We start from the raw sequence: 19270 nt of genomic DNA, 5'->3' as shown, positions 1-19270 counted from the left end.
ATGGGTTTTAATAAATGTATAATGACATGTATTTACCATTACGGGATATGACTTAGCTCTTTCATTTCTAGGAAGCCTTTTGCACCATAGACACAAGTTCATCTCTTACGTTCTTTATATTTGGTTAATTAGGCTCTCAACTACAATCTGAGCAAAGAAGGGCATTTAGAAAAAGAACCTTGGAATGCATTCAGCCATCATGGCCCAGTTAATGTCTCCATCGATGGAATTTCTTGCATTCTCTTCTGGGCCAAAAGAATCACGATTAAATTTAAGAATCAAACCTGGCTGGACCTTACAGACGAGGCATTTGGTCAGAAGGTAACAGTGGACCCTGACAACTCAAATTGCACTGAAGAAAGTGCTAGGTATGTTGATCTCTCAGTTTGAGGAAGCCCTTAGGGCTATTGCGTTGTTAACTCTGCATTCAATTTTTTTGTCATTTCAGAAAAAAAAAAAAGTAGGCTCCTTTGTATAGGACCCTGACACACATCTTTGAGAAAGTATTTACTGTCTAAAATAAAGGAACAAGTCAGAAGTTAACTTCAAAAATTGTTGGCTGGGCACAGTGACTCATGCCTGTAATCCCAGCACTTTGGGAGGCTGAGGGGGTGGATCACCTGAGATCAGGAGTTCAAGACCTGCCTGGCCAACATGGTGAAACCTCGTCTCTACAAAAATACAAAAATTAGCCAGGCATGGTGGCGGGTGCCTGTAATCCCATCTACTCAGGAGGCTGAGGCAGGAGAATTGCTTGAACCTGGGAGGCGGAGGTTGCGGTGAGCTGAGATCCCATCATTGCACTCCAGCCTGGGCGACAGAGTGAGACTCGGTCAAAAAAAAAAAAAAAAAAAAGTTATATTTTCCTGGCAGTTTTCTGCTGAACCTTTTTGCTAATTGTCAGAATAACTTGTAGAAAATGAGACTTTGGAAAGCGAGGGTTCTCAAACTCATTTTGAAAACACCAAAGGATTCCAGGCTTGGTCTCACCTCCAAATATTAGGTGTTAAACTACTTTTATCCTATCAGGGAAGAGATCACATATCCCAGCAGGGTCATGCACATTCTAGTGGGTGACACACTAGCCAGGACAAATGCTTGACTCTGTGGAGGTGGGGGGCGGGGGCGGGGGTGTCAGTGTGCTGAAATAGTGGAATATTGCCTGTTTGCAAATGTGCAGGGCACTTTTCAATGGCTAAATTCCAGATACTTCTTTGGGACATTTCAAAATGATTGAAATAATTAGTTTTGATTTGAGATAAGCAGATTAAACAAATAACATGTTTGAAGGGCAAATCAATTTCCAATGCTTTTTTCTGCTTTTCAGTCATCCAAGCAAAAATTTTTGTTTTTATTTATTTTGGTCCAGGGAGAGGAAATCTGGCATGTCCTGCTTGCTTTCTATAAACTTTCTTTTCAACATTTGTTGGTAAAATAGATCCGTTTGGAAGATTCTCTGCATTTGTTCTGGTTTGGTTTAGATGGGTAGGGTGCTTTATATAAAGCATAACTGTGTGCGTGTGTGTGTGTGTATTCTTTTTCTACTTTATGTACTTTGGCTGGAAACATCCTTTTATTCCTGAACTTTACTTCCCACTTAAAAATTGTTGGTGATGGGTAAAAATGGATTCTATTAATATACAATTAAAAGTCATATTACAAATCTGAATATCTTGCTGTTCAGAACGACTATCTTTTATTAGGGATTTAGGGAATTGTAAGTGGAAGCATCTAGAGTCCTCTCAGATTTGTTTATCCTGTTATAGCTCAACTATCCAAGACTATCAAAGAGACTATGGGATGCTGAGAGCTCAGGACCTTTTCCTGGGGTGCTAATTAATTCCCCACAGGGCTCTTTATTTGTGGTCAGTTGCACAGAGAGAGGCTGCCTGCTTGGGGATAATCTTGGCTGTCTATGGCTGACTGGCTCTCCTTGATTCCATTTATCCTGACCCTAGGGCATTTGTGGGAGAAAATCAGGGTCCTACAGTTGTTTGTTTTTTATTTTATTTTATTTTATTTTATTATTTTATTTTAAAGACAGAGTCTCGCTCGTTGCCCAAGCTGGAGTGCAATGGCACGATCTCAACTCACTGCAACCTCTGCCTCCCGGGTTCAAATGATTCTCCTGCCTCTGCCTCCCGAGTAGCTGGGATTACAGGCAGGTGCCACCACCCCTGACTAGTTGTTTGTATTTTTAGTAGAGACAGACAGGGTTTCACCATGTTGGCCATGCTGATCTCGAACTCCTGACCTCAGGTGGTCTGCCCACCTTGTGTTCTCCCAAAGTGCTGGGATTACAGGTGTGAGCTGCCGCGCCCGGCCACCTACAGCTTTTTTTTTTTTTTTTTTTTTTTTTGCTGGGTTTTAGAGACCTTGTGATTACTGGGAACCTAGAGACAGAAAGAATGAAAACTTGGCCTCTAGGCCCAGTTCTACCAGAGAGCTTTGTGATTTTATAGGCAGGACACGTAGGATCATCATCTGTCAAATGGAGATGACGGCATCTATTCATTATAGCTATGAGGCCTTGAGCACTTACTGTGGGCCAGGCACAGTGCGAGCTCTTCATAGGCCCATGTCTGTTTTTCCTCACAGTAACTCTCGGAGTCACAGGCAGTTATCATGACAGAGGTTAGAAAACTTGCTAAAGTCATGGAGTATGTATGTTCGTAGAGCTGGGCTTTAAAACATCTTTAAAAATGACCATGTATCTTCTTCCTCTTGGCCCTATCTTACAAGGTTGTGGAAAACACATGAGGAAATATATGCATAAGCACTTTGAGATCTTGTTGAGTGCTGTTCAGAGTATTAATAGTAGTAGCATTCTTTTCCTTCCTGACATCCCAGTGATAACTAGAGTGAAACAGTGTCTAAATTTCTTCAGTAAGCTTTGGGTCTCACAGGACACAAATTAAAGATTGGGCAGAACTTGACTGTCTTTTTGGACACTGCCTTAGAATTCTATTCGGGTGTGAGCCCTGAGTGTGCAGCGTCCACCTGCTGGAGTCCTGCACAGGTGAGTGTGCAGGCATCCTGGACAGCCTGCCCGAAGAGGGGCAACAGGAGGCTTCCAGGAAGGGAGGTGTCAAGGACCAGCTGCTGAGACCTAGTGGCTGATTCCTGTGAATTCCATGGATGAGCCAGATGCCCTTGTGCTGGCAAGGAAATCTTAAGATCTCAAGAAGCAGAATGGGAGTTGCTGAAATAACAAACCGAAACAAAGACATAACCATGTAAGGTCAAAAGCACAGATTAAAAAAAGATGACCACGTTTTAGCTCTTGGAAACAAAATGTTCAGAGAGAGGCAAATTATTGGCAGATGGATTTGCTACGGAAGTCTTTTTAAATAGTGAAAGCCCTGCAAATAGAGCATAATCCCAGCATCTGTGTGTATTTGGAATTTAGGCAATTACAGCCTGAAGAATTCAGAATCCATTTTACATGTGTGAGAGTAGAGCGCTTGAAAGAGTAAAAAGAGCTCCTTTTTGAACAGCTCTTGTTCCAGGTTGTATTTCTCCTTTGTATTCCCAATTGATGGCACAGTACCTGATACTTAAAGATCCTCGTGGCTGAGCACAGTGGCTCACACCTGTAATCCCAGTACTTTGGGAGGCCAAGATGGGCAGATCACCTGAGATTGGGAGTTAGGGACCAGCCTGGCCAACATGATGAACCCTGTCTTTACCAAAGATACAAAAATTAGCCAGGTGTGGTGGTGCATGCCTGTAGTCCCAGCTACACAGGAGGCTGAGGTGGGAGGATTGCTTGAGCCTGGGAGTTGGAGGGTGCAGTGAGTGGAGATTATGCCACTGCCCCTGAGCCTGTGCGACAGAACAAGACCCTGTCTCAAAAAACAAAAAAAGGCAACAAACATTTTCATCATGCCCCGAAGTTTCTATGTGTTTCTTAGTAATGCATCTTTCCAACCACTGTCACATCTCCAGATAACCACTGATCTGCTATTATTATCAATTAGTTTGCACATTCTAGAATTTTATATAAATATAATCACATGTGTGTACTCTTTTTTAGTGTAGCCACTGTCACTTAGCTTAATGATTTTGATAATCTTCCATGTTATTGCATGTGTTAATGGTGTTTCCCTTTTCATTGCTGAGTAGTAGTCCATATTATAGATGTACCACAACTTATCTGTTCACCTGTTGATAGAAATTTGGTTTTTCTCTCACTTTTTGCATAACTTTCCCACTAAAGTCACTACAAACATTCATGTACAAGTCTTTGTGGCAGCGGGTATTTTCATTTCTCTTATCTGTCATTCCAACTAGGAGTAGAATGCCTGGATCATATGGTATGTGTATGTTTACCTTTTTAGAAAACAGCCAAACTGTTTTTTAAGTGGCCGCATCTTTTCCTTTTTTCCAGCATTGTATGAGAGCTCCAGTTGCTTCCCATTCTCACTAACACTTCGTATGGTCAGAGTGAGACTAGAGAAGGCATTTTTATATTTCTGCATGTTTAGGAATTTCTGAACAAATTTTTACTGGGAACTGGGTGAAAAGATAAGTGTTAGAGTTAGTGAGAGATTTACCTCTTGAAAGTAATGTGTTCATGTATCAAGGGGTAATGAAACTCAAAGCCATAGAGAGATTCCAGGGGTTAGAAACTCAGAGAGGCTTCTCTTATCCTCCCCTTGGAGATATGTATTTACATACCATGGGTATGAGACCTGCAACCATTTGTCTCCTTATGGTGAGCGATTTGCTTCCATCCAAAGGCTAATTAAACTCTTTCACTCAAAGACTAATCATCCCTCTTCTCTTCCTAAGGAGAATTTATTGACACTAGGGGAGCAAATGTTTGTCTCCCTCTCTCGGGAGGTGAGAAGGGATCCACGGTCTCTCTCCTATGTAAACTCCCAGATGGATAATTTTGGTATTCCTCATCTGTATTACAAATCCCAATATGTGTAGGGTGACATCTGGCTCTTCTCATGCTGCCTAGTGGGGGAGAATTGGATTAGAAGGGGGAACCACTATGGTTGTTCCCATGAGTAAGTCATGATTCATCTGTCTTTGCTCTGGGAAATCTTATGTTTACTCTCAGGAAAATAGGAATAAATGTAGTTATTAAAAGCTTAAGAGTCAGTTTAAAAAATGTTTTAGCCATTCTGATTCCTGTACTGTGTTATCTTTATTGTGGTTTTATTTTACATTCCCTGAATGTCTAATGGTCCTGAGCATCTTTTCATGTACTTATTGACCATTTGTATATCTTTCTTTAAAACATGCTCGAGTCTTCTGACAATTTTTGCGATTTTTACATTGGGCTGTCTTTTTGTTGAGTTGTTAGTGTTATTTATTGTATTCTGGATAAAGTTCTTTATGTATACGTGTTGTGAGTATTTTCTCCTGTTGTGTGGCTTGCCTTTCTTGTTTTCTTAAACAGTGTCTTTTGAAGAGTAAAAATTTTGGATTTTAGTAAAATGCAATTTATCAGTTGTTTCTTTTACGGTTTATGCTTTTGTATTTTTTTCAGGAAACCATTGCCTACCTCAAGATTAAAAAAATGTTCTATACATTTTGTGTGTTAGGTGTTACGTGACCCACCTTGAGGTAACTTTTGAGTAGATATGAAGTTAGGGTTATTCTTTTTTTCATAGACTGTGTTGTTTCCTTTTCTTAGGTTGTCTTTGAAGCTTGGTGATGCTGGAAACCCCAGAGGTCTTGCTATAAGGTAGGTAGGACAGCACTTTAGAGCGTCGCAGCTTCAGCACTTCAGATTAGCTCTCTAAAATGTATTCATTCCACATGTGTGAAGCAGGGGCTTGCTATATGCCCAAGCACTGTGACACATTGCATGCCACATCAACCTAATTACACTGAGAAGTTGGTGCTGTGATATGATGGGATCCTATACTGATGCTTTCTTTCTAAAAGTTTCTACCAAAATACCCATCACTTCCCTCTCCCCCACCCCCCATGCCGCCTGCATTAAGGACTTAGAAAACTCCCAGTCCTGAGAATGTAATATCCTTTTCATCTGAGAAAAGAAGAAAATAGAAATAAAGCTCTAAGGACTGGGGCTCTGGTTTGAAACTATTTTCTATAGCTTCTTATAACGAATCACACTTTACCATTTAACTACAATGAAAAAGCCTCGTTATGTGCGTTCCCCAGCAGACAATCAACAGAGGCCTGCAGTTTTTTGGTGTTTAGGTATGAAAGGATGCATCTGCCAACAGTGACTTTAGCCAAGCAGTTAGGAACTGCTCCTGAGGTGGGGGGAACAATTTGAAGGCATTATTATTTTTTTCTTATAAAAATACAGTGCTTCCCTTCCTATAAGACAAACTTGTTAGTGGAGATAAGTAGTTGTGTCTTTAACATTATTTGGAAAAGCAGCAGGATTGTGCTAGGGCAGTCTTTCTTAAGCTTTGCTCTGTGGGACACTTCTGCTCTGTAAGAATATTTATAAGATTTTATGAAAAGGGGGTTCTGTGGTCAAATGTGTCTGGGAACGACTCTAAACCATGTCTTCCTCTTGGCAATTCACAGTGTAAACTTGTATGTTAAAGTTTCTGAGAAGAAATAATCTTAAGGAAGACTATTGCACTTTGTAACTTTGACTAACTCAGTGTTTCCTGTGTTTAACTTTGGAGAGCCTTCTTCCTCAGAACACTTGTCTACATATCATGGGAGACTAGTGTTTCACTGATCATAATTTAGAAAATATATGCCATCATCTTTCAGAGCAACTTTACAAGTAAATAGAACCCCACAAGGTGACCAAACACACATATCTGTTTGATCTAGAAATGGAGAATATTTTTGGTCATAATTCTACTTTTTTCCAAAATGAAAAATAGCTTTATTATTATTGTTGTTATTATTATTTATTCTGATGAGAGAGGTATGTAGCAGGCACTGTCAGTACTCCATGAATATCTACATGGTCCTTTCCCTTTGAGAGTACTGTAGCCTACCTGCTGAACTTTCAACTCCCAGCCTCTCTTTGCCTAAAAGCTTTCTCTGGCCCACTGTCCCCAGTCCCTGGCCCAATGACTGGAGGAAACATACACACACCTCAGCTCCCTCCCCATCAGGTGAGATAACTCAGCAGCATGTGCTGTACTCTGGCTCCCAGGTTCCATCACGGCAATGAAGCCCTGCTTGTCCACATTGGACACTTGCTTAATAATGTGCCTCTTTTAGCTGCCTTCCCTTCCTCTGTCATTTCTTTTCTCTCCATTTTACATATTTTGAATGACTGAACTCCTCTGAATATTTCTTATATTCACACCCTTGTCTTAGGGTCTTTTTGCAAAGGAGCCAAACAGAGACAAGAAAAACTAATGAAAACAGAAAAATCAGAAAATATTGAGCTACAGAAAGAAGAAAATGAAAATCATCAATAATCTAAACACCATTTGCAATCACTACTAATGTTTTAATCTCCATCCTTCCAGACATTTTTTTCTATGCAGTCACATATTTTTTTAAAAATTGAAATAAAATGATAATGACAAGTAAATTATGACTTTTTTCATGGCTGGAAAACAGTCTATTCCGAAAGAGTTAAGATTGGATTTGAAGCCCAGCTCTGACACTTACTCTCCCAGTGAGCCTATTCAAGCCCTTTGTGTTTTAGATTCCTTGCCTGTGAATTTAGAATAAGGATATTATCTACCACATAGTGTTGTAGTGCAGGTTAAACACAATACACATACATAACTCAGAAGCTATCAAGAGAGCTATTACCATTATTTTAAACCACAATTTAGCAAATTCTTCATTGATGTCCATTTAAGTTTTTCTCAAATTTTTTGATGAATAAACCCATAATCAAGTGTTGATTCTGAAAAAGCAAAAACAAAACAAACAAACCCAAACTTTGTGTTTTTTTCTTTCGTAGGAATTTGCACTGTCCACTTTGGGGCCTGCCCTGTCATTTTCTCTTTCCCATCCATCCAGGGGAGGCTCTGCAACAAAAGTGAAGCCTCTCCCCAAGCCCGTTCTGCCGCCTGACGAAAGAGGGCGCCATTGTACTGTTCATAGATGATGCCTTGCGCCGGTAAATGTGGGAACAGTTCTTTAGGAGTAATGCTGATTTTATAACCATTTTCAGATTCATCCTTACCAATTACAACAAGTTGTCCATCCAGAGCTGGTTTACTTTGCGCCGAGTCGAGATCGTTTCCAACAATTCAATCCAAGCAGTCTTTAACCCAACTGGCATACATGCTCCCTCCGGTTACTCCTACCGCTGCCAACGCGTGGGCAACCTGCCGCGGGACCAGGCCCTCTTGCTACCCAGCGACACGGATGATGGGTCGAGCCTGTGGGAGGTCACTCTTATTGATTTCCAGGTAATAAACTAAAACCTATGCTCAATGCACCTGCGTTTTTGGTACCAAAGGAGCTCAATGTTTGTTTAAAAACACCTGAAACAAACCTAGATGCTTAAGGAAAAGAGAAGTAGATGCCTTTAAAAGAATATTGGTGGGTTTTTTCCTTTGCCTTTTAAGGTATGAAATGGAATAGGATAGAGAATTTTATCTCCCTGTACCCCCCACCCCCTACCCAAGGCTTGCTTTTGCATTCAGCTTTATCCAGCACTAATAATTATCAGTGAGGAATGCCAGCCATCTAAGCCCTAGCGAAGCTGTGGGTGAAGCCAGGGCCTGACACTTCCTGCAATGAGAGGCCCTTCTGGGGAGAGACATTGGTGGACAATTATTTTATTTCCTTCGGGGAGTGGCACAGTGATCCTATCAGGGAAGATAAGAAGTATATCTGCAGTGTGAGTGACAGCTTTGGCAGTTAGTAGGAAGGGACTCGGCGGGGAGTCAAAAATATCCCAAAGATCTTCTTGAAGGTATTTGGAGAAAGGAATGGGGTGTAAGAGATTCCTTTTCACTACCAGAATCTTAGGTTGAGAGACATTCTGTCAAGTTCCTCTATCCTGTTTACCTGTGAATGAAGCTTAGCTTGTTCCTGCCACTCTCTGAAATAGTAGGCAGGTCTTTGCATGTACCTCTCGTGGGCACATTCCAACCTTTTCCAGATATATATGGGCATTCTCATATGTGCATATTCTTCCCTTCCATCCTTCCCAAGCTTCTGTAGAGAAGTGTGGTGTGGATGAAAGGCAGTTTGGGGTAGGGAAGGAGCTCACATTTTGGAGTCAGACAGACCTGGTTTCAAATTACTGCTCAGCCACCAGGGCAAGTTACTTAACCTCTCTCAATTTCTCACCTATCTTTGTTAATGTAAGGAATACGTGGCCTAAGGTATGTAGAAACACTCAGTAGTGCGCCAGGCGTGGACTAACAATAATTGCTACATGTGAGTGTCCCGTGTGTGTTGGTGCTGTGGTTGTTATTTTATGTACTTTGTCTTCAGAACTTACCATAATGCTGCAAGGTCCTTTTATGAATGAGGTGACTGAATCTCTGATAATCACATAATTTTTCTAAGGAGTATAACTGATAGAGTTAATGGTAGAGGCATGACTCAAATTCTGGACAGCTTAGTTCCAAGGATTCTTTTGTGTGTGTATGTATAAAATGCTTATAAATATTAATATATATTATGTATGTGTATGTTTATACATGTGTGTGTGTGTGTGTATATATACACATATACAGAAATGGCAGTGAGGATACAATGACAAGAAGGAATATTTTACAAATAATTTCGCCTAATTAGACCAGGGGAATTGATTGATTTATACTTCTAACTTGTTCCGGAAATGACTTAGTTGACTTATGGAAATACTACTTATGAAAAATTACTTTCAAAAATAGGCAAATCATTTCACAGCCATTAGGATGGCTATTATAAACAACAACAAACAAACAGAAAATAATAAGTGTTGGCAAGGCCAGGGAGAAGTTGGAACTCTTGTGCATTGCTGTTGGGAATGTAAAATGGTGTGGATGCTGTGGCAAATAATATGGAGTTTCCTCAAGAAGTTAAACATACAATCACCAAGAGATCCAGCAACTCTACTTCTGGCTATGTACTCCAAATAATTGAAAGCAGGGACTTGAACAGCTTTCACCTATGTTTATACCTATGTTCATGGCAGCATTATTCACAATAACCAAAAGGTGCAAGCAACCCGAATGTCTATCAGTGGACGAATGGATCGACAAACCTAGTGTATATGTACAGTGGAATATTATTCAGCATTAAAAATGAAGAAAATTTGGGAGTGGTGGCTCATGCCTTTAAACCCAGCACTTAGGGAGGCTGAGGCGGGAGGATCACTCTTGAGCCCAGGAGTTTGAGACCAGCCTAGGCAACATAGTGAGACCCCCATCTCTACAAACAATTTTTAAAAAAGAAATCAACTGGGGGCATAGTGGTATCACCTGTAGTCCCAGCTACTTGGGAGGCTGAGGTGGGAGGATTGCTTGAGCCCAGGAGGTGGAGGCTTCGGTGAGCCAAGATTCTACCACTGCACTCCAACCTGAGTGACAGATGCCTCAAAAAAATTAAATTTAAAAAGAGGAAGGAAATTTGGATACATGCTACAACATAAATGAACGTTGAAGACATAATGCTAAGTGGAATAAGCCAGCCACAACAGAACAAATATTGCATCATTTCACTTATATGAGGTACTTACAGTTGTCAAACCCCGAGATGGAAAGTAGAATAGTAGTTGCCAGGGACTGAAGGGAGGAGGGAATGGGCAGTTAGTATTTAATGGGAGTAATGTTTCAGTATTGCAAGATGTGAAAATGTTCTGGAGATGGACGGCAGCAATGGTTGCACAACAATGTGAATGTACTTAATAGCCCTGAACTGTATACACTTAACATGGTTAGATGATAAATTTTACATCATATATATTTTATAATAAACAATTAAAACAAAAAATTTAGCAAAGACGTGGGCGCAGGGAAAAACAAAGGAAGAAAATGTCAGTTAGAGCCACCAGTGAGGTTAATATACAAAACCACGAGACCATTTGTCTGCACTGACTGGAGGCGGCACAGGAATTTGGCTCTGAAGTTCTGGAGCAGGCAGTATGAGAAACACTCAGTTACATGTTCACAGGGTCCCTAAGACTGCTGCCAGTGTGCTTGGGATGAGCACATTCATCCCTGGTGGTGTGAGATGTGTACATCCTTATGAGCATTCGTACCATAAACACGGCTTTCAGGGGGACAGGTGGGCCTTGTTGAAACCCCCTTCATGTGAAGAGATGGCAGAACACAAACTCAGTCCAGTGGAGAGGAGGTGGTGGTGATGGTGGCTGAGGTATGTGTACAAAAGGCTGCTGTCCACATGCGCAGCTCTGCTGGCCTGGCTTATGGTGGGAATAGAGTATAGAGCGATGTGGCTGGTGTGGCAAACTCAAGTACCTTGGGTAACTGGTGATTTGGGCTGGGACTGTGGCAAAGGGTAGCCTTCATCACAGTGAGCATTTTACAAATTCAACCGTGCTGATTTTTGCTTTGTAGGAATGCAGGGCTGGTGTTGCTGAATCTTTTCAATAGAAGCTAGATTGGTGGATTCTCACAGGAAATTTTCAGGATATTCCGAGCACTGCGTCAAACAAAACTCACCTGTGGGCTAGAAACAGCATGTCTGTATAACCTCTAGTCCAGGAAATGGGTGGACAGTGTATCAGGCATTCTCCACACTTACTGTTCTCAACCAAGTCTTGTTAAGAATTAAGTGGCAGTTGGCCGGGTGTGGTGGCTCATGCTTGTAATCCCAGCACTTTAGGAGGCCGAGATGGGTGGATCACCTGAGGTCAGGAGTTTGAGACTAGCCTGGCCAACATGGTGAAACCCTGCCTCTACTAAAAATACAAAATTTAGCTGGGCATGGTGGCAAGCGTCTGTAATCCCAGCTACTTGGGAGGCTGAGGCAGGAGAATCGCTTGAGCCCTGAAAGTGGAGGTTGCAGTACGCTGAAATCCTGCCATTGCACGCCAGCCTGGGCAACAAGAGCAAAACTCTGTCTCAAAAAAAAAAGAATTAAGTGTCAGTCAACCTGAGGACATTCTCCTTGGCTGGAGTTGCAGAATCAAGTGAGGTCGTCTTTTGTCATGGCGGAGCTCGACTCTTCAGGCACCAGTCTAAAGAGAAGGTCACTCTGCCTCTTCACAGGAGGGGCAGGGCAGGGATCCCCAAAGCCAGAACAAGAGTCCGCTTCAGAAGCTGCTTTGGGTTCAATCAAGAGCACAGACAGTTGGGCGAGCAAGGCCCCTTGTGTCTATGGAGTGATGGGCGGCCTCAATAATTCTAACACACACGGGACAATGCCAAAGTGCTCACTTAAGCCATCAAAGTGAATTTTCAGTAAAGCACTCATGGATAGTTCAGTCGTCTGATGTACTCTTTAAAAACTGAGTAGGTGTCTGAATGAGGCAATGCTGTGTAGGGTCATACTTTTAAAGCCAGCTAGACAAGGGACTGTCTTCCACAAGCGATGGCTCTTGTTTTAAAGTAATTGCTTTGTAGCCCTGTTTCATTTTGACAGTGTTAGATATCAGTGCCAGTTCTCAATTTGAACCTCTCTTTCTTTCAAGTAATGATACCATTTCATCTGCACATAATGGAAAGCTTTTCTTTCTATTTGGTTGGTGCAAAAGTGATTGCGGTTTTTGCCATTAAAAGTAATGGGTAGGATGCAAGGAGGGATCCAGAAATGGGACGAAGTCTGTATGGTAAAACCAATAGAGAGACAGGGTAGGGAGGAGGAAGAGAGAGAACCCACCAGGAGCTATGAAGTGCGAGTCTGACGCCCACTGCCCAGGTTTCAATTACACCATCACAACATTTACTGTTGTGTGACTCTAGGCAAGTTACTTAATTTTTCTGTGCCTCAGTTTCCTCATCCATAAAGTAGGAATGAAATAGTAACTTACTCATAGGCTCTTTGCATACTGAAAAAATTAAGGCAGTTTATGGTACTCAAAAACCTTTGATAAGTGTTAGCTTTTATGATTATTATTTATCTTTTACCTCATTAAGGATCATGACACCCCCCTTCAAAGACTCTTCCTCATTCCTGTCAATAGAATCAAAGGCACAAAATCTTTCACAAAGTCTTTGTGAAACTTATACTAGCCTTATAAAATTTTGAGTATGCTTTGGATTTTAGAGACAACACAGCAGTTGTGGTTTTTCCATGAATTGGAATATTTCTAAGGATCAGATTAAAAGAGGTTTTCTTGCAGAGCCTTGAAATCAAGGTTTTATTTGTCTTGAATTTCATGAGCCTCCTAGTTATGACAACCATACATCCCAGAATTTCTGGGTCAGTCCTGTTTTAAGATTGAGTTGCACTGTCCCCATAAGCACAATCACATTTGTCAAATCGTGTGGTAAAATTATTCAGCAAATAGGGTGACAGTATATGAAATTTGGCTACCTAGGGGCCAGAACTGCCAGCCCAACTGGGAAGTAGATCCTAGGAGAGAAGGGATGTATCACTTCAGCTCCTTCCTTTCTCCTGCAGATCCAAGGTTTTGCCATCAAGGGGGGACGGTTTACGAAGGCCCAAGACTGCGCCTCCTCCTTCTCGCCAGCTATTCTGATTGGCCTGGCAACGTCCCTGATCCTGCTGCTGGTGTTGGCCTACGCCTTGCACATGCTCATCTACCTGCGGTATCTGGACCGGCACTACGATCTCATCGCCTCTCCTGCCCACTTCCCGCAGCTGAAAGCTCGAGACACAGCTGACGAGAAGGAGCTGCTGAGGAGCCAGGGGGCTGAATGCTATGAACTGAGAAGCCAACAGATCAGCAAAATCTATGTTTAGCAGCACAGGCTGGCCCCCACCACGTCCACAGTGGGCTCCGAAAGTTGTTTCTGTTCTACACTATTTGACTTGTGAATTACAGATTTTCACCAAATGGATTGATTACAAAAGAAAAAAAAAAAGAAAAAACAGAAAAAGGAAATATATAATGAATTCTTTTTGAACCATCCTCTGGCCTACGTAGGTAGACTTAGGGCAATGAAAAAAGGCATCTCAGGGACCCCACAAAGACAAATATGACTGTTAGTTGCCTCAAAGTACCCTGAAAACAAAGGAGTATTTCAAGTAGGGAAAAAGAAAGACAAAGAGAGAGAGAGAAAGAAAAAGAAGAAGGAGGAGGAGGAGGGGAGGAAGGGAGGGAGAGATGGAGGGAGAGAGAGAGAAAGATTGGCAACACAGAGAAAGGAAAACACACTCGGTCCTCCTTGCCTGTGCCAGTTTGGATGTGATAATTATAGAAATAATAAACCCAAGATTATCTGGAGGTTCATAATTTAAACTATTTTGTAACATAATTTGCATTTCTAGATATTATGTCCCAATTTTGTTTTAAAAATAGTCTTTTTCTCTTTCACAGAAATGTTGAGGGAGGACTCCAGTCCATGTGGCAGAGCACTTTATTTAAGGACCTTCTTGTCCTTTACTTTGCTGTTCAGAAGCAGTACAGCTCCATCTGTGAAGTAGGGGTAATAGTCTTGGCCATATTTTACCTTTCCATCTGGTCAAGGTACCAGCGTTGTCTCATTTGTCTGATTTAGACCTCTGTGAGCTCTCATAGGTCCACTTGGAATAAACAATAGAGCGAAGCAATAACAGTGTGCTTGCTATGCAAACACAGCTTTGAGACATATCCCCTGATCTTCCTTCCAATGAGATAGTGTCCTCTAAATGCCTCCTTAATAGAAATTCTAGAGCTACCACTGATGTTCTTACTGTCACTGTCTTTCATATGCATTCCTCAGCATCCTTTTCAGCTCTTGGCAGATACTGAAGATTGATTCACTCTTCATCCTCACCAAAGCGTCTCTAATAATATGCCTTCTGTCTTAAAGAGATCTTAAATATAAAGATGACATTGCATTTTCCCAGCTAGGGTTCGGTACAGGACCTAGGTTCTACAAGAACATACTCCTACACAAAACTTAGAATGCAGACGGGAACCATGTGCAGTGGAGGGTCACACACAGAGCAAGAGAATCTTCTGGGCAGCTGTCATGATGGGTCTGCTGTCTAGTCCCATCCTAGTTGGCAAGCAGTAGATGATAATGACAGCGAGTTTTCTGATGGGACGGTCTCATGTTGGGCATTTATTTTGGCTGCAATTTTCTTGGCTATGAATGTAGGTTTGGTTCTGGCCCTCTCAGAATTCTCTAAGATCCTATACTTTACAGTAAATTTCTTTCTGTTTTAATAACAGAGTTGATTCTGTAGTCTGCAATGAAGAATCCTGATTTATGTAGTTGTTAGTACCAAGAGGATTGCAGGGAACAGACTCAAGAAAATGCGAATCTATGATTGATTATCCAACTCCATTTGGCTTTAAACCAGTGGAAACTGTCAGCCTTAGAGAATGGTATTCAGTAATCAAACAGATTTTTACTGTGGTTCGCTTGAGCATCCACTGGTGTTATAAGTGGTTGTTTGCTCGGTTACAGGCACTTGAAGGGTAAACATAAAGTATTGCTCAAACTAGGACACTTTTGAAAGAGAAAATGGTGTGGTTAACAATTCTCAGATAGCAGACATAAATGGGATGGTGCCAAGGAAACTGGGATAGATAGTCACCATGAGTATGGATGATACTCTGCAGGTTTGGCTGGCTCTTTCTAACTGTGCCCAATGGCTTACAGTCTGGGAAGTTTCTAAGACTGATCTAAAGGGATCCCTTACCTCTTGTCAAAGGGCCAGCATGGTAGAAAATCAGACACAGGTCAAATCCTGCAAACTGCTTACCTGCATTGCAGGTGAAATTCATAGCTTTGCTGGATCTCTTATACGAACACGAGCATAATGATCACAAAACAGAAGAACTCTGACAGGCTAAGAGCGGTGGCTCATGCCTGTAACCTCAGCACTTTGGGAAGCCAAGGCAGGAGGATCGCTTGATGCCAGGAGTTCAAAAAAATTTTTTTAAAAATTAGGTAAGGGTTCTGTCGTGCACCTATAGTTCTAGTTACTTAAGAGGCTAAAGCAGGAGCATTGCTTGAGCCCAGGAGTTTGAGGTTGCTGGGGGCTATGATCATGTCACTTCATTCCAGTCTGAGTGACAGAGTGAGACCTTGTCTCTAGAAATAATAAAATAGGCCAGACACAGTGGCTTATGCCTTTAATCCCAGTGTTTTGGGAGGGTGAGGCAGGAGGATCACTTGTGCCCAGGAGTTCGAGATCAGCCTAGGCAACACAGCAAGATCCTGTCTCTAAAAACAACAACAAAAATATTAGCTGGGCATGGTGGCATGAGCGATAGTCCTAGCTACTCAGGAGGCTGAGGCTGGAGGATTACTTGAGTTCAGAAATTTGAGGCTGTGGTAAGCTATGATTGTGCCACTGCATTCCAGCCTGAGTGACACAGTAAGATCCTGTCTCAAAAATAAAATAAAAATAAAAAAAGAGGGGAACGTTGAGAATAGAAATCGTGACTTTTGGGAGGATTTAAATTTTTAAGAATATTAAGCTCCCAAATTCCACTATTTTTTCCTGTTAGTAGAAGCAACGCCTGAGAGACAAAGCTATTCCTGCCTTGCTTGAAGACACTGTGATGACCTCACCAGAAATAGTTGTCTTGCCAGGGGGTGTCAATTTTCCTCATTGCCTTTAGGCAATTAGAGTCACATTCTGGCATATACCAGGGAACCAATTGTAAAGTCAAATCTGTGATAATCAAATTGCAAAAATAGTTTTGCTAACTTATGCCACAAAAGATTTGGGAGATTATGTGTGGTAATGGATTCTGGAGGTGCTAGCCCAGGGAATGAGCTGTATAATTTTAGACTGGGATGAATTTTTTGGATATGGGTTCTCTCACCAGAGATTTTGGATTAAATGTGCTGGTTTGAGCGGCTGGAAGTGTTCCTAACAGTTTTCTCAGTTTGTTGATTAAAACCTAGATTCAACAGTGGCACACACTAAATGAAGTAGAGGGATCAGTCATTTCTTAGTGTTAGAGAAAGAAGAGAAATGCAGTAACTTAAATGATTGGGATGTAGGAATGGATTTATCATGCATGAACTGCTCTCCCTCCCTGTAACTATTTCTCTCTGTAAAGGCCCAGAGGACACTCCCTTTGTCATAGCACTGATAAACACATTGGGAATGTGGCATCAGCACTTTTGAAAAGTGCCCTGGTGGCTGTCCTCTGCAGGCTAGGGTGGAGGTAGATGTTACCTTTGAAACAGAATGCTTAGTTTCCATAGGGATGCTGAGACCCTGGAGTGGTAGAGGGTAAGTAGCAGCCCAGTAACCTTAGAAGGCTGATGGGCAGGAGTGTTAATCAGATTAGATTATCTTTGTTAATGGTAAATTGGTCTTTGACATCTGTGGCTAGGCAATCCACTGGTGTGCCCTTTGATCCACATAATAACAATGTTGATGATAGAATCTAGATCTGGTATAAAAAGCTGTACTTGAACCATCATGGTAGGTTCCCAGAGCTGAGTCTGCTCATAACTTGAATCCCTTGAGTGAGAAAGAGATATCTTAAGATGTCTTTATGTCTGATGTTGAGTATTATTATGAGCAGTTGTATGCTTATCCATCAGGTCTTCATCTTTTTGGATCACTTCTGGTATGTTCTGATCTTCAGGTAAAGAACCTACACTATTCATATGAATACCTTTACTATAAACTCATTAGATATGTGATTATTGCTCAGTAATTGTTAGTGCTGCAGAAACACAGCCTAAGAGCTGTCTCCTTGGAGATCTGGAACAAAGTGACAAAAAAGTGATGTTTGACACAAGTTGGAGTTGAAGGCAAGATGAAAGCACAGCAGAAGGAAACACATATGCAAAGTCTAGGCTCTGTCATGTGTGGAGAACTATGAACACATGTGTGTGGGTAGGTAGATAGAATGTGTTTAGAGGAGTTGAGAAGGAGAAGCTGGAGATGAAGAGAGAGACCGGATCTTTGTATTCACCTAAAGACTTAGAATCTTGACTTGAGGTAATTGAGAGGCCCTTAAGAGGATTTTAGAGGATTTCGAGCAAGATGATTACATGGTGTGGAAGTGTGAATAGAACAGGGAGAGAAGTGCTGATTAGGAGATTATTGCAACAGCTTAGGCAAAAAATATTAGGACCTGAACTAATAGAGTGATGGAAGATAGAAGCTAAAAGTGGTGTTAGGAGGTTGGCAACCAATTAGCAAATCACAAATGAATGGTAGGTGTCTGATTTGGCGTTGTGAGGATGGTGGTGTCAGGCTCTGCAATCAGTGAGAAAACAGGTGAGGGTGGGAGTGGGTGGCCCCTGCAGTCTCTCAGTAGAGGCCTAAGTAGGCAGTTGGTCGTGTGGATCTGGGGACAAAGAGAGAGATCTGGACCAGAAACAGAAATTTAGAAATGTAGCAGATGCTGTCAGTGTTCCACCCACATTGTTTTGGCACTTACCATTTTGGTGTGTTCTGGCACATCTTTCCATTGCCAACAACTGTCCTCAGGGGCTTCTCTACCTGTGGTCATGGCGGGCTGGAAGGGGTAAGGAATTAATGCTTTCTGGGAGTAGCCCTCAACCAATGACTCGGGAATTGTGTACAAACGCCACAGCTCGTTTGTTCTTTGCCTGGGAAAACTCTAGAGTATGTTTTATGCTGTTCCCTGGAGCTTCCCAGCAGGACTAAGCCCTTTCGCCCATTGTGGAATCTTGCTTAATAATGTTTACTTTATGGGCTCCTTCCTCTTCCCTGTCTCCCTTCCCCACTCCCCTAATGGCATTTCCAAGTATCATTGCCAAAACAAACTATTTGCATCTACATCCCTGTTTCAGGATCTACTTCTAGGGAAACCCAAATGAAGACAGGTAGTAATGGGCCTATGGGGAAAGTTGAAAACTAGGTGGTATTGGTGAAGAAATAAATGAGATCACCTGAGAAGAAAGGATAGGTTGATAACAGACCCCTGGGGACACTATCATTTATGGAGTAGGACGAGAAAGACCAATCTGTAGATTTAGAGTAGGAGAAATCAGAGAGCAAACCAAGAAAGAGTAGTGTCCCAGAAATCAAAGAAAAACAGGCTTTCAAGATGAGGGAAGTAGAAACCATGTCAAATGCCGGAGAGAGAGCAAGTGAGAAAAGAACTAAGGAGTGTTTATTTCCGGCATTTGCCCAAAAGGAAGTCCTTGATGAACATCACACTTCATGGAAAAGAGCGAGTAGAGGGAGCTCAGGATATTTATCCCCTGGGGATCTCCCAGAGGGAATGCTTTTGACTGGGTTTCATCCCTTCTCTGACGTTCACTGCTCCTTTAAAGACAGCCCCCTCCACATTCTCTCCTTCTGTGTTTCAGTGACTTCTTCCCTT

At 41.8% G+C, this 19270-nt stretch overlaps 1 protein-coding gene across 1 annotated transcript; it reads left to right on the top strand.

The window, feature by feature from the left end:
• Positions 1 to 919: 919 nt before the first annotated feature.
• Positions 920 to 14048, top strand: ATP6AP1L (ATPase, H+ transporting, lysosomal accessory protein 1-like). The gene is made up of 4 exons (XM_011996469.1): positions 920 to 998; positions 5650 to 5701; positions 8093 to 8333; positions 13450 to 14048. Exons 1-4 carry the CDS (start codon positions 920 to 922, stop codon positions 13750 to 13752), a joined length of 675 nt encoding a protein of 224 aa, XP_011851859.1. The 3' UTR covers positions 13753 to 14048.
• Positions 14049 to 19270: the final 5222 nt, after the last annotated feature.

The sequence above is a fragment of the Mandrillus leucophaeus genome, unplaced genomic scaffold, assembly GCF_000951045.1.
Source record: "Mandrillus leucophaeus isolate KB7577 unplaced genomic scaffold, Mleu.le_1.0 Scaffold515, whole genome shotgun sequence".
NCBI lineage: Eukaryota > Metazoa > Chordata > Mammalia > Primates > Cercopithecidae > Mandrillus > Mandrillus leucophaeus.
This window is presented reverse-complemented; position numbering and strand designations above follow the sequence as displayed.

Bases quoted from the DNA above. Each gene is read 5' to 3' on its own strand.
- ATP6AP1L (XM_011996469.1), top strand. From the start codon at position 920: ATGAGACTTTGGAAAGCGAGGGTTCTCAAACTCATTTTGAAAACACCA. The intron at 999-5,649 runs ATTAGGTGTTAA...TTCCTTTTCTTA, and splicing joins GCTTGGTCTCACCTCCAAAT to GGTTGTCTTTGAAGCTTGGT. The intron at 5,702-8,092 runs GTAGGTAGGACA...AACCATTTTCAG, and splicing joins CCCAGAGGTCTTGCTATAAG to ATTCATCCTTACCAATTACA.